Raw genomic sequence first — 15,835 nt, forward strand, 5'->3', positions numbered from 1 at the left:
TCCAAGGCAGGCTCCAGGCTCTGAACTGTCAGCACAAAGCCCCACGCAGGGCTTGAACCCACAAACTGTGAGATCATGACCTGAACCAAAGTTGAATACCCAACTGACCAAGCCACCCAGGTGCTCCTACTTCTATACACATATCCCCGAGACTTTCATCTCAGGAGTTCAAAGCTCTCACGTTCATTATGGGGGATGTGTAGGTAAGGAGAGAGAGAGAGGACTCCCAGCATAGACATCAGAACTAAGCATTTAGAGTACTAAGTTCTAATACCAGCTTTACCACTTAAAGAGCTGTGTGACCCCAGTTGAATCCATTAGCATTCCCAAGCTTCAGCTTCCTCATCTGTAAACTGAAGATATAGACAGTGCTTTTGCTCTAGTCTATGACCTTGACCCATACCACTGGAGACTCTGGCTTTCCATCCATCATTGACCTCTGACCCAGAACTGGTTCACCAAAGCCTGAGGCCAGTAAAATCCCTCTTCCCCAAAGGTCCAGTCGATTCCAGTTCCTCCACTGCTGAAGGACTGAGTAGGCGACATCACAGCTTCCCCTTATACAATTCTTGCTGTGCACCACGGGACAAAATCCAGAATTCCCAACTCCTCTGTCTCTCACACAACTGAACCCCAACGATACCAAGTAAGAACCCAACAACAAGTCAAACATCTCCTTTACAAGCTCTGCCTGCCAAGACTAGTTATCTAATTGCTGTTGATTGCATTAATTGCATGGATCTGAAGTGTTCAGACAACTCCTCCTCCTAGCGTAAGGCAGGGCAAGGGAAAGGAATTCATGAACAAAACCTCCACATGGCGAAATTCTTCTCCCACTCCCAACCCTAACACCCCTTCCATGGCTCCGCAGCTGACCGTGACCTGAGAGCCCAGTAGCACAAAGTATTAAGAAGCAGCTGAATCTTCTCCATGGGACCAGAGCTAGAAAGTTCCACTGGGAACAGTGTGGGCCCCAAGCCCTGGACCTGAAGGAGAGGGCACCACCCCACGCATGCAGCACAGGCCAAGAACGGAATACTGGTTCTGGATACTCTATCCTCTGCTCCTGCCTGAAACAGAGCCCCCTGTCGCCTTCCTGCTCAGTCTCTCCAGCGCCCTTCTTTACACATCGGGGCCTCCTGCCACATGTCTAGGAGACCCATCACAGACAATCACCTCTCCCCTCCTCTAGACACTGTAAGAGGCCAACCAACTGCAAACAAGAGCAAATGTACAGGGAAAATGTCACTGCTCCAGAACAGGAAGAAGTGGGGTGGGGCTGTGCAATGTGATTTCAGGCAAACAGAACCCAACTCCAGAGAAGCACTTGGAGAGGAAAAAGTCCCATCTCTAAAAGTGGTCCGGGAGTCCCTCTTGGCCAACCCCAAGGTTTCAAATGAGGTTTCTCTGGTCACCTCAGTAGGTAGCTGAGACCTCTTGGAACCTCCTTTGGATTAACTCCTCCTGCCAGGCCCCCACTGGGGCAATCCCATTCTCTCAAGGGGCCTCGCTTACATCTGCCCTCACCCCACCCCGGGTAAGGTTCTGGGCCCGATGGGTGAGGGCCCGGAGCAGCCCATCACTGAGGGAGGCACCCCAGCTGTGAGAACTGACAGATGTCATCCACAACGCCACACTCAGCCTGCAGCAGCGACAGAGAGGAGGGCACGACACCGGAGCCCCAAAGAAGCATGACAGGGGTCCCTAATCCCTGGGCAAAGCCTAGAGGTTCAAGGTGAACACCTCCCAAGCACATCTCTCAAAATGCTGCCGCGGAAGAGAGGGCTGCCCCGCCAGAAGAGAGGAAGTGGGGTTAGGAGAGACCCCTGCGGAGGTGGGGGCTGGGCTGTTCTCTGAGTCCCAGTACGCACCTGTGCCCTCAGGCTTCCCTCACATGACACACCTGGAACTCCCCCTCAGAGACCACAGGGCAACTTTCTGCAGAGAAGGCGATGCGCCGGAGCAAAGAGCCGGTGCGAAGGCGGGATAATGGGGGGCTACGACCGGGCGCCCCAAGTGGATAAAGAACTGAAGTGCTGGAACATAGGAGAGTGCTGGCCCACGCGGACCACCAACCCCCAGGGCCTACCAGGGGCACCCCCCCCACCCCGGGACCCTCACGGTCCCCACCGCCCCGGCTAGGGAGGCAGGAAGGGGAAGGCATTGCACCGCAGGTAGCAGAGTTGCCCGACCAGGTAGCCCGGCCCTACCTGCAGTTCCTGAAATTCTCCCTCCAGCTCATGCCACTCGCGCTCGCAACGCTCCAGCTGGCCGGACATGGTGCGGCGGTGCGAGGCGGCGGCTTCCGCAGCGTGGCGCGGCTGGCCACCAGCACCACAGCCCGTCCGCTCGCCGGCCGCCTTCGGAGTCACCAGCTGTTCCTGCGCAGCCGGAGCCACGCGCGCACCTGACGTCACAGCCCCCGCCCCAGCGGCCGCCCCACCCCCTCGCCGGAGAGGCAGGCCCGGCGCATGCGCACGCGCCTCCCCGGGCTCCGCCCCCGCGCGCCGACGTGGGGAGCGCTGTAGTTTTGCAGGTCTTGGCAGGGTCTTTTGCTGCCCCCTTGAGAATGCTTCTGCGTTTCCAGAATCTCTCCTAGTTGGGGCCGGGGAACTTGTCCGCAAACTGCAGTTGCCGTCTGATTTTACTTAGATTGTGTTTATTTGGGGTGTCTGGAGTCGAAAGGGAGGAAGATTTGGGGGAGGTGAAAGCTCGCCACCTCTTTGCATCGCCTGACCAGAGCCAAAGACAACGGCATGGAATGCTAGAACTGACATTGACCATCCAGCAAGGTCGCCAGGCAAGGCGGGGAAGGGCAGAGAGGGCTCAGTGTCATTATTTACTGCAACTAATTCGTCCTAGGTTCCTGCCCTCTAAGATTCTGGGTGACTCTTTTGACAGCTGTTTCTGTCGCTCCAATGACACAATTACATCCCCTCCCCTGCTTGGTCCTACAAGATCTATCCTTGCCTATCTTCCCAGTCACATCTCCTATCTCACCTCCCTGGAACAGTACTTCCCGCCATTTTTTTCCCTCTTCCTGCCCTTGCATGGAACATTCCCTCTAAATCTTCACATGGTTACCTTTTTCTCTTTGTTCAAGCCTTAGTTTAATGACACCTGTATTAATTTCCTAGGGCTATGGCGGCACCTGGCTGGATCAATCCATAGAGCATGCAACTCTTGATCTCAGGGTTATGAGCTCAAGCCCCACATTGGTCACCCAGCCTACTTAAATTAAAAAAAAAAAAATTCAGGGCACCTGGGTGGCTTAGCCTGTTAAGCGTTGGACTCTTGATTTCAGTTCAGGTCATGAGATCAAGGTTTGTGGTATCTCGCCCAGCGACAGGCTCTGTGCTGTCAGTTCAGAGCCTGCTTGGGATTCTCTCTCCCTCTCTTTGCCCCTCCCCACTCACTCTTGCTCTCAAAATAAATAAATATTAAAAAAATTTCCCTAGGGCTGCCTTAACCACAAAGTGCGCTGTTTAAATACCACCAACTGAGTGGCTTAAACAATAGAAATATATTCTCTCACAGTTCTGGAGGCTTAGAAGTGTGAAATCAGGGTGTCACCAAAGACATGCTCTAACTGTGTAAAATCTTTCCTTGCTTTTTTTCTGGCTTGTGGTGGCACTCAATCCTTAGCATACCTTGCCTTGCAGCTTAATTTCTCCATTCTCTGCCTCTGTTGTTACATGACCTTCCCTGTGTGTCCTGTCCTAAGGACCCCAATCTTTTTTTATATATATTTATTTTTGAGAGAGAGCACGCACGAGTTGGGGAGGGACAGAAAGAGTGGGAGAATCCCCAACTCTGCTGATAGCTCAGAGCCTGACATGGGGCTCAGTCTCACAAAACATGAGATCATCCCTGAGCCCAAATCAAGAGTGAGATGCTCAAATGACTGAGCCACACAGCGACTCCTCTAAGGACACCTATCTTATTAGATTTAAAGGTCACCCCTCCTCCAGAATGACGTCATCTAAGCTTAACTAATTACATCTACAAAGACTGTTTCCAAATAAGATCACATTCTGAGGTAGTGCGTGTTAGAACTTTAACATACCTTTCTGGGGGATACAACTTAAACTGTAACAACACCTTTGAAAAAAGACCTTTCTTGAATATCCAGAGCTTCATGCCTCCTCCCAGTGATTCATAGGTCACCTGCCTTATTTCCTTCATAAAAGTGTTTGTCTCCATATTGGTTGGTTGTATGGGTATATATACCTCCATGGGTATATAATCTGCACAAGATCTCAGGGATCTTGTCTTTGTCATGGTCATCATTGTATCCCCAGAGCTTGGGACATAGTAGGCTCTTAATAAATATCTGTTGAAGGAATAAACTCTGATCATTTCAGGTGGTTCCTTCCACGGCCTCAGGTAGCTGTCCTTACATGCAGGTTGACCAGCAAGCTGACTGCTGGAAGGGGTTTGGTGGGCCTCTGGATTCTCTGTGTGCACCTGTTTCCTCTCTAGATTCCTACCTCCTTGGTCCTCCTGGACCCTTAGCTCTATCTTCTCAACTCTGGGGGTCTACCAGGCTTCACCAGGGGTCCCCTTTCCTGCAGCATGGCCTAGAAACTCTCTCAAGACCATAAGTGAGGTAATGGTAGGAATAACCCCTACAATTTGTTTCCTGTCTCTCAGTGACCACTATTGTCTGTTGACTGATGTCCAATGTATTGAAAGAAAAACATCACATCATATATATTTTCCTCATTTTTGGTTGTTTCAGGTGAGAAAGTATATCTGGGCTGTGTTACTCTACCTAAGTCAGAAGTGAAGTGAGCATAATGGATTTGGGATCCAGTGATTACTGTGTGCACCAATACTTCACTTTTTTTCCCCTTCTGGTGAGTATATTTCATTGTATGATCAATTGTTTATCCATTTCTTATCCATTCACTGATTGAGGGACCTTTGTGTTGTTTACAGTTTGGGTTGATTATGAATAAAGTCACTATAAACATTTATGTTATTTTTTAAATTAAGATAAAGTTGATTTTACATTAAAATCTAAACATTTAAATTTAATTTAATCTTTTAGAGTAATCTCTATGCCCAACTTGGGGCTCAAATTTACAACCTCAAGATCAAGAGTCACAGACTTGGGGCAGCTGGGTGGCTCAGTCAGTTAAACATCCGACTTTGGCTCAGGTCATGATCTCACAGTTCATGAGTTCGAGTCCAGCATCAGGCTCTGTGCTGACAGCTCAGAACTCGGAGCCTGCTTCGGATTCTGTGACACCCTCGCTCTCTGCCCCTCCCCCACTCATGCTGTGTCTCACTCTCTCTCAAAAAATAAACGTTAAAAAAAAAAAAAAGAATCGCAGGGGTGCCTGGGTGGCTCAGTCGGTTGAGCGTCCGACTTCAGCTCAGGTCATGATCTCGCGGTTTGTGGGTTCGAGCCCCGCATCGGGCTCTGTGCTGACAGCCAGCTCAGAGCCTGGAGCCTGTTTTGGATTCTGTGTCTCCCTCTCTCTCTCTGCCCCTCCCCTGCTCACGCTGTCTCTCTCAGAAATAAATAAAAAACATTACAAATAAATAAAAATAATTTTAACAAAAAGAGTCGCAGACTCTACCAACTGAGCCAGACAGGCACCCCTAAAATCCTAACTTTTCTTTTGAAAAAAATGGGAAAATCTGGTCATACTGGGCTCACATTCCTGCATGGCAATGGGCTGGAACAGAATAAAGATAACTTCCCCTTCACAGTGGGCTGGCCAGAGGCTACAGTCCTCTCCATTCTCAACTATATTGCCCCAGATTACTTCATGTATTTTTATGAGCTGTAGTCCTCAGAGACATTTGAATTTGAGACTCCTGATATGTCATGAGGATTGCAAAACCATATAAGTCACTTAAATGGTAACAACAACAACAGAAAAAGGTTTATTTAACTGGGATTAGTGGAATCAAAAAGGAAACACAGGGCTCTGAAGGATGAGTGAAGTGTCACCAAGTAGAGAACTGGGGAAGATGCCCTTTCACTTCTGCTTGCAATTACTCAATCCAAGCAGGTCCATTTGCCGGAGGCTGCCTGTGGGCAGGAGAGGCTGGCCCTGCCCCCCAGGGAGATGTGGGCAGATGCACCTTATCTGCAGGCTGGCCAGCAGTCAGGCTGCAAATCTAAGTGACTGTCCTCTCTCTGTGGGGTCAGGACTGAGTATGCATAATTCACAAGCCCTTTTGTAGATGGCAGGGGCTGGCCACCCCAATTGGTGTAGCCAGTGGGTGCCAGCAGTATCAGATCTTACCTGAATGCCACCCTGTCCTGGTTCTTGCCCAAAGTGCTTTCAGACTCACTCATCAGCTCCCTGGGATTAGATTTGGCTCTTCTTAGGGACTTCGATCATGAGGGTAAGAAAGTGTGTTATCCTCCTCACCCTTGCTCACACAAACCAAGGGGAAATCTCTCCTATTGGTTCTCTTTAAGACACTCTACATAGGAACCTGCCAGTCTGAGACTTTGTACAAGCAGCTGGGAAGAGTCATAAAAGTAGCAAACACATAGCAAGCACTCATTTTGTGTCTAGTGCTCTTGTATACACTTTATGTATATGCATTAATGCATTAAGTCTTCACAGCAGCCTTGAGGAAGGACTTCTATTCTCCCTGTTTGACAGGTGAGTATTCTAAGACAGTTTCTCCAACTTAAAAAAATATATTTATTTTGAGAGAGAGAGAGAGAGAGAATGCATGACTGGGGGAAGGGCAGAGAGAGAGGAAGAGAATCCCAAGCAGTGTCTGTGCTGTCAGCACAGAGCCTATCCGGGGCTTGATCTCACGAACCATGAGATCATGACCTGAGCCAAAACCAAAAGTAGGACGCTTAACTAACTGAGCCACCCAGGCACCCCAATTTCTTCAACTTTTATATGATCAAGAACCACCTTTTGAAGATCTTGTTAAACAGATTCTGATTCAGTAGTTTCTAGGAAGGGCCAGAAAGCCTGTAATTCTTTGAGCTCTCAGCCAATATCACTGGTCTGGGGACTATATTTTAAATATCAAGAGTCCAAGTTGCAGAGCAGTGAAGGAACTTACCCAAGATCATCCAGCTACTGGTAGCTGTGTTATGTACACATTACAAGACGCCAAGAGCTAATTCTAAAAAAAAGTCGAAGGAGAACTGAAAATTCCAGGGAATTTTCCTTCATCTGCTTCGCACAAATGCCCTTGCTCAAAATAGTCCCAAAGATTTTAACAAGCAACTTGTGCAAAGATGTTTCTGGCAGCACTTTTTAGATCAGCCACACACTGGAAACATCCCAAATGCCCCACAACAGAGAAACGGTGAAGTAAGCTATATCTAGTTCATTCAATACTATATAGCTGTTGAAATGATCACTATGGGACTAAATGAATGCCTGTATAAACAGGTATATTAAATCGTGATAAGTAAAAAAAAAAAAAAGTATAGCCCAGCAGGGTCACCTGGGTGGCTCAGTCAGTTACATGTCCAACTTCAGCTCAGGTCATGATCTCGCAGTTTATGAGTTTGAGCCCCTCCTCAGGCTCTGTGCTGACAGCTCAGAGCCTAGAGCCTGCTTCGGATTCTGGGTCTCCCTCTATCCCTCTGCCCCTTCCCAGCTCGTGCTCTGTTTCTGTCTCTCTCAAAAATAAATAAACATAAAAAAAAAGGTAGAGCCCAAAATAATGTGTATATATTTATTAAAGCTACATGGTCATTCGTGCACCCTGAAAAAGAATGGGTGAATTTAGTATAAGAGTCAATTACGTAAATTGATGGGATTTTTTTTTCCCCAAAATGTTTGTCAGCTGTTTGATATTTTAAGCCCCTATCTTTCTGTTCACAGGTTTATAATGTAAACAGCAAGCATTCGTATTAAATTACATTTCTTTAATGTTAACTCTTCAGATACCAAATGCTCTTTCTGTCCTTATTCAGTTATTTATTTGCATTACTAGACCTACCTGGGGCTGTAAGTCCTGAAGCTGGATGGCGGTGTGATTTGGCCCAGCCAGATAAACATAAGTTCAAATCCCAGCTTTCCCATTTGCCAGATGCATGACCTTGAGTCCATAATTCATCTTCTCTATGATCTCGGGGCTGCTCTCCCAGGACTGTTGTGAGGATTAATGCATTGATGTAAATAAAGTGCCCAAAACTATGTAAGTACCAGAAAGCACTGACTATATATTTGGGTTTTTTTAAAAAATTAAACCTTAAAAGAAATAAATAATAGATTTAAAACTAAACATTTTAGGGGTGCCTGGGTGGCTCAGTCAGTTAAGTGTCCGACTTCAGCTCAGGTCATGATCTCACGGTTTGTGGGTTCAAGCCCTACATCAGGTTTTGTGCTGACAGCTCAGAATCTGGAGCCTGTTTCAGATTCTATGTCTCCCTCTCTCTCTGCCCCTCCCCCACTCATGCTCTGTCTCTGTCTCAAAATTAAATAAAACCAAAAAAAAAACCTTAAAAAATAAATAAACATTTTATTTTGGTATAATTTTAGATTTACAAAGCTGCAAAGATAGTACAAAGAGTTCTTCACTCAGTTTTCCCTCTTGCTAACAATTCACATAATCATGAAACCCTTATCAAAACCAAGAAATTAACACAGGCATATTATTATAAGCTAACCTTCAGACTTTATTCAGATTTTTCGTTTTTCCATTGATGTCCTTTTTCTGTTCCAGAATTCAACCTGATGTTGCATTTAGGCATCATGTCCTCAGGGTCTTCTCTCCTCTATGATAGTATCTCAGTGCTTCCTTGGTTTTCATGACCTTGACGGTTTTTTGTTTTGTTTTGTTTTGTTTAATTTTTTTTAATGTTTTATTTATTTCTGAGAGAGAGAGAGAGACAGTGTGAGCAGGGGAGGGTCAGAGAGAGAGGGAGACACAGAATCTGAAACAAGCTCCAGGCTCTGAGCTAGCTGTCAGCACAGAGCCCGACGCGGGGCTCGAACCCACGAACCATGAGATCATGACCTGAGCTGAAGTCGGACGCTTAACCGACTGAGCCACCCAGGCACCCCATGACCTTGATGGTTTTGAAGAGTCATATATATTGTTGTTAAGTAATCCCTACACCCAGCATGGGACTCGAATTCACAACCCCAAGGTCAAGAGTCACATGCTCCACCAACTGAGCCAGCCAGGCGCCCCATATGTTGTTTTAATAATAGTTTTATTGAAATATTGTGATGGTTAATTTCGTATGTCAATTTGACTAGGCCACACTTTATTTATTTATTTTTTTAATTTTTTTTTTTAAGGTGACTAGGCCACACTTTAAAGGTTTTTTTTTTTTGAGAGAGAGAGAGAGAGAGAGCGCGCGTGCATGCATGGGAGAGGCAGAAAGAGAGAGGGAGAGAAAGGGACTCCCAAGTACTGACAGTGCAGAACCCAACTCTGGGCTCAAACTCGTGAAATAATGACCTGATCCCAAGTCGGATGCTTAACTGACAGAGCCACCCATCCATTCCATGTCTTTTCCTTACTTTTGGTATTAGCAAGAAGTGGAATTGAGGAGTCAGATGGCAACTGTTTTTAACATTCTGAGGCACTGCCAAACCATTTTCCAAAGTGGCAGCATCATTTCACACCCTCACTGGCAATGAACAAAGGCTCCAATTTCCCTACATCCTTGTCAACACTTGTTATTGACTGTCATTTTAGCCATTCTTGCAGTTTTGTATGAAGTGTATCTCACTGTGGCTTTGATTTTGTGTTTTCCTAATCGCTAAAAATGTTGAGTGTCTTTTAATGTGTTTATTGACCACTTGTATATCTTCTTTTGGAGAATGTCTATTCTAATCTTTTGCTCATTTTAAAATGGGATTATTTCCCTTTTAATTGTTGAGTTGTAAGGGTTCTTTATATATTCTGGATATAATTCCCTTATTATGTACACAACTGCAAATATTTTCTCCCTTTCTGTTGATTATACTTCTATATAAAAATGTTTAACTTACTCAACAATCTCAAACTTAAGGAAAAGCTGCAAGTACAGTACAAAGAACTTTTTTTTGGGGGGGGGCCCATTTGAGCACAGATTGCTGATCTGCTTTGCCCCATCACTCCTGAATACTTTAGTGAACATTTCCCACAATCAAGAACATTTTCCTCGAGACACCTGGGTGGCTCAGTTGGTTAAGTGTCTGACTTCAGCTGAGGTCATAATGTCACGGTTTGTGAGTTTAACCCCCGTGTCCAGCTCTGTGCTGACAACTTGGAGCCTGGAGCCTGCTTCAGATTCTGTGACACCCTCTCTGCCCCACCCCTGCTCATGCTCTATCTCTCTCTCTCAAAAATGAACATTCACTGCACAATCAGAACAGCACAATCACTGAAATCAAGAAATTAAGACTGATCTATCACTGCCCTCTAATGCTCAGACCCCATTCAAGTTTATGAATAGTGACAATAGTGCCCTTTATAGCAAGGATCCAAATACCTGCTGTGTTTGGCTGCCTGCGTCTAGTCTCCTTTCATATGGGACACTTCCTCCATCTTGGTCTTCCTTATCTTGATATTTCTATTTTTTAACTTTTTCTAATGTTTTCTATTTATTTTTGAGAGAGAGATAGTGACAGCATGAGCAGGGGAGAGTCAGAGAGAGAGGGAGACACAGACTCTGAAGCAGTCTCCAGGCTGAGCTAGCTGTCAGCACAGAGCCCGACACGGGGCTCGAACCCACAAACTGTAAGATTATGACCTGAGCCGAAGCCGGATGCTTAACCAACTGAGCCACCCAGGTACCCCAATCTTGATATTTCTAAAGAGGACAGGATGGTTATATATCCTCAGCTAGGGTTTGCCTAATACGTCATCATAATTACACTGAGGTTAGGCATCTTAGTTTAGGACTGCCACAGAAGCGAGGCTGTGTTCTCATTGCAGTTCATCAGCTTGTCTAGAATCTCAACATACCCCATTACAGCATTCACTTTGCTTCATTAAGGTAGTGTTTTCTCAGCTTCTCTACTCGAAAGGTATTCTTCTTCCTTGGTACTTAAGCTGACTTCTGTGTCCTTGCAATAGGTCCTCACATGCTTTGAGTATTTTCTTAGTTTTTTGACACAAAGATATTCTAAGCACCTCTTGTATTTTACCTGCTCGGACTCTGGAATCAGCCATTTCTCCAACTATTCTGGGTCCTTTTTAGTGGAGAATGGTATCTGGAAACCAAGTTCCAGGTACTAGATGTGATGTCACTACTGCCAGCTCTCTCTGAGGACAGATCTAGGGACCGTACGTTTGGGTGTACATATGTACACAAATATACATTTGTGCCCATTTGCCCTTTTATCTATAACTCTATCTTTAATATGGAAAACCATGACCCCACACCAATATCCAATTCTACCCTACAGGTTGATGCTAGCTTTCTCCCTTTTCCATATTCCCAACTCCCTCTTCCGACAGTGAGAAACCTGGCTCCCATTTTCCTTAGCACAGTTACTTATCAGACCATTGCTCCTCACATGTAACCAATCGTAGTTACTTACCCGATCATTCCTCCTCAGGTGGAAGCAATCTCCCATTGCCAATACCATCCTCTCCCAGTCCTGATGCCCACCTTGCCCCAAAGAAACATATCTTGAGGGGGTGCCAGGATGGCTCAGTCAGTTAAGCATCCGACTCTTGATTTCAGCTCAGGTCGTGATCTCATGATTTGTGAGTTCAAGCGCCGCATCATGCTCCATGCTGACAATGCAGAGCCTGCTTGGGATTCTCTCTCCCTCTTTCTCTATCCCTCCTCCACTCATGCTCTCTCTCTCTCTCAAAATAAATACATAAACTTAAGAAAAATGTATCTTGATGAAAGGGATGATGACCAGCGTGATCCCTTTTTTGGCTTAGTCTCCAGATTAAAATGTTTTTTCTTTTTATTCTATTACTAACTAATTTTCTAGTGAAATTTCCCCCAACCTCCAATGGCTGTTATCAGCCAGAGATGAGTGGAAGGAAGTGCTTGATAAAGGTTTAGAAACTGAACAGTTCCTCGAAAGCCAAAAGCCATCTAATAATATTTGAAGAATGTATTTATTACTATTTTTTTTTCAGACACAAAACCCCTATATGAGTCCCAGCTGATCCTATTATTTTGAAGGCCCTCGGTAGAAACTAAAGAGAGAAACCATGGAATTTCTATGTTTTTCTCTTTGTTCAAATGGTCTGACTGTTCCCCAGTGAAGCCATAAGTATCAGATTCTTTTGGATGATGAAAGATACTGGAGGAAGATTGTAGATAGCAGGAAACTCACAAGAAATGTTTTCCAGTGGCCAGGTGGAGTGCTGACTGCTTTTCATGGTTTTGTTTTGGTTTGCTTTTTCGACTACAAGATTAAGTCTTGTTTCATTGCACCACCTGCTGGTGACTTCTCAGAGTTTCTGTTTCTTCCAAAAGGCAAAAGGTTTGATTAACAATGATTTAACAGATATTCCTTTTTCTCCCACCTAAAAAACTACCATTTACAAAGCTTAGGTGGTAGAAATACTTCAGTGCTCTTCCTCTTTAATAAAACAAAACACTTGATTTCCAAGTTTTCAACAATGAGAACAATTTTTATTGTGACATACATATAGAAAAGTGCATATCTATTTTTATATATAATTAAATAATGATTATAAAGATTATCTGTGCAACTAAGACCCACATCAAGAATAAGATTGCCATCACTCTGGATAACCCCATGTTCCTCTTCCCTGATCATAACTTTCTCCCTCCCTCCCCACAAAGGTAACCACTATTTAATAGTCATCAAAAGTTCTAATTTTAAAAAAACAGTGTAAAAATTTGGTGCAGCTATTTAAACTGGAAACTTACCTGTTGATCTCTGCATTTGACAAATATCTATTGAATTCAACATTATTATAGTCACTGGGGGATAAAAAAATCAAATGATGAGATACCATTTTACACCCACTAGGATGGCTGAAGTTAAAAAGATAGTTGATATCAGGAATGCCTCGCTGGCTCAGTCAATAGAGCGTGTGACGCAATCTCAGGTTTGTGAGTTTGAGCCCCACTTTGGGTGTGGAGTTACTTGGAAAGAAAAAATTTTTTTCTGGATACCATTTTACACCCACCTGGCTGGCTCAGTCAGCAGAGCATATGACTCTTGATCTCAGGTCCATGTTGGGCGTGGATCCTACTAAAAAATATATATATATTTATATTTTTTTATTTAAAAATTTATTTAAAAAATATATATATATACAGAAAAATTTAGTCACCATCTGTCACTATACAACATTATTATTGACAGTTCATAATTCTCTGTTAAGCTGTACATGTTTCTTGCACTTTCCTATATTCATATTTCTCCAAGTAAAAATTTTCCCTCCTTCCTTTTTTCTCTTTTGAAATTTCCCAAAATAAAATAAAAAGCAGAAAAAAATCAAACATCTTTGTAACGTGATGCTTTCATCCTTTCCGTTCTATACTCAAGGTCTCTTTCCACTTGTTAGTTACCCTCACAGTGGGCATCAGCCTTTAATTCCTTACATTGAGAAAGGAGATCTGGAGCCTTGTTTCGTCATAACGAAATGCTACAAGGCAGAAATAACTGGAAAGTCCTATGCTATAAATCAGGTATTGCCCTCCCTTTGAAGATCTTCCAGGATCCTTTGGGTGATGCAGTGTTCAACATGACATACACTACATATGAGTCAGAGCTCTGTCTAGCTTTGCTCATTTTTGCAATCCCTATGCCTACCACAGTGCCTGGCACACAGTAGGCACTCAAACATATATATTATTCATCACAACTTTTAAGATGTGAGTCACCTACTATAAAACTCACTCTTTAAAGTGCATAATTCAGGGGGCTCCTGGGTGGCTTAGTAGGTTGACTTCCGCTCAGGTCACGATCTCATGGTTTGTGGGTTCAAGCCCCACGTAGGGCTTGCTGCTGTCACAGCACAGAACTTGCTTTGGACCCACTGTCCCCCTCTCTCTCTGCCCCTGCCCCGCTCGTGCTCTCTCTCTCAAAAATAAACATTTTTAAAAAATTATTAAAATGCACAATTCAGTGGTTTTTAGTATACTCAAAGACTTGTGCAGCCATCAGCACTAATTCCAGAACATTTTCATCACCCCAAAAAGAAACATCACACCTTTAGCAGTCATGGTCTCTTCCCCCTCATCTCCATTCTCTAACAACCACTAATGTACTTTTTGTCTCTATGGATTTGCCCATTTGGGACATTTTTTAATTTTTATTTATTATTTATTTTATTTTCAAGAGAGAGGAGGAGACAGCGCAAGCCAGGGGAGAGGGGCAGAGGTGCCCCAATGGTAACTACATTTAATCACAGTGAGCATTGAGTAGTGAATAGAAGCATTGACTCAATATGTTGTGCACCTAAAACTAACACCGCATGTCAATTTGACTTTAATAAATTTTTCAATTAAAAAAAAAAATAGGGGCGCCTGGGTGGCTTAGTCGGTTAAGCGTCCGACTTTCGCTTAGGTCATGATCTCGCGGTTCGTGGGTTCGGGCCCCGCGTCAGGCTCTGTGCTGACTGCCAGCTCAGAGCCTGGAGGCTGTTTCAGAGTCTGTGTCTCCCTCTCTCTCTGACCCTCCCCTGCTCCCGCTGCCTCTCTCTCAAAAATAAATAAAACATTTAAAAAAAAGTTCATTGCTCTACGCCACCCAGAAACAGGTGCTGTTTGTTTTACCACAATAACTAACGGATAACAATCTGGGAAATAGGAATGGATTTATAATACAGAACTCTTCCTTGGAATGGTATCTAAGATAATGAGATTTTCTTTTCCTGTTTTTTTTTTTTAATTTGTTTAAGTCTATTTATTTATTTTTGAGAGAGACAGGGACAAGCATGAGCAGGGTAGGGGCAGAGAGAGGGAGAGAGAGAGAATCCCAAGCAGATTCCACACTGTCAGCACTGTCAACACAGAGCCTGAACAGGGGCTCGAACCCACAAATCCATGAGATCATGACATGAGCCAAAACTGAGTCAGACACTTAACCAGCTGAGCCACCCAGGGACCCGCATAAGATATTCTTATTAATGATTTATATTTCGGGCCCGCTATGGCCTAAATGTTTCTGTACCCCAAATTCACATGTTGGAACCCCAATCCCCACTGTGATGTTATTAGGAAGTGGGGCATTTGGGAGGTGATTAGGCATGAGAGTGGAGCCTCTCTAATAGGATTAGTGTCCTTATAAAAGAGATCCCACAGAGCTCCCTAGCCCCTTCCACCATGTGAGGAAACAAGAAGTCTGTAATCCGGAAGAGGGCATTTACCTGACCAGGCAGGACTTCCAGCCTCCAGACTGTGAGAAATAAAAGTTGTTTAGAAGCCACTCAGCCTGTGTAATTTGAGTAATGAATGAGGTCCATATTATTTGCGACACAATATCAATTTCATTCAACATTTTAGAAGTGTAGTTATATATTATTGCCATATATATATATATATATATACATATATATATATATATATATCAACATTTGGCCCTTAAAGCCAAAAAGTATTTACTGTCTTTACAGAAAAGACTTGCCCAATGATAATTTACCCCCTGGGTCTGAGAGGTGGGAGTCACTTTACCTGAACAAGAGGGGAAGCTCATACATTTGGAGATCTGCCATCAAGGAAAGGGCACTGAATTTCAGGAGCAACCAATAGGGTCCACTGCAGGGAACCACAGCCACCCACAGCCACCCACTCCACCCACATTATCATGGTCTGGGATATGGGTGAGACACAGAACAAAATCAGTATCAAATACAGTGATTATAAAATGGGAGAAAATGAAGTACGTTGTGGAAAGGACTATTTTTCAACCATTCACTGGAATTGAAAGGATAGTTGAGGCACCTG

General features: G+C 44.3%; 1 protein-coding gene across 3 annotated transcripts in view; it reads right to left on the reverse strand.

Annotated features, from left to right (window-relative positions):
* The window catches only part of TMEM120B (transmembrane protein 120B), a 63,786-nt gene that overhangs the window by 40,288 nt on the left and 7,663 nt on the right, over nt 1-15,835 (reverse strand). For 2 of the 3 annotated variants that reach the window (XM_039250055.1, XM_039249935.1), the window contains exon 1: nt 2,211-2,372. In XM_039250055.1, coding sequence (XP_039105986.1) covers nt 2,211-2,279 — 69 coding nt within the window. In that variant the 5' untranslated portion in view covers nt 2,280-2,372. Of the gene's footprint in view, nt 1-2,210; nt 2,373-15,835 lie in introns of those variants that run through there. The other variant, XM_039249988.1, reaches the window with a different exon arrangement.

Source organism: Hyaena hyaena, unplaced genomic scaffold, assembly GCF_003009895.1.
Source record: "Hyaena hyaena isolate Hyena2069 unplaced genomic scaffold, ASM300989v1 scaffold_0, whole genome shotgun sequence".
Classification (NCBI taxonomy): domain Eukaryota; kingdom Metazoa; phylum Chordata; class Mammalia; order Carnivora; family Hyaenidae; genus Hyaena; species Hyaena hyaena.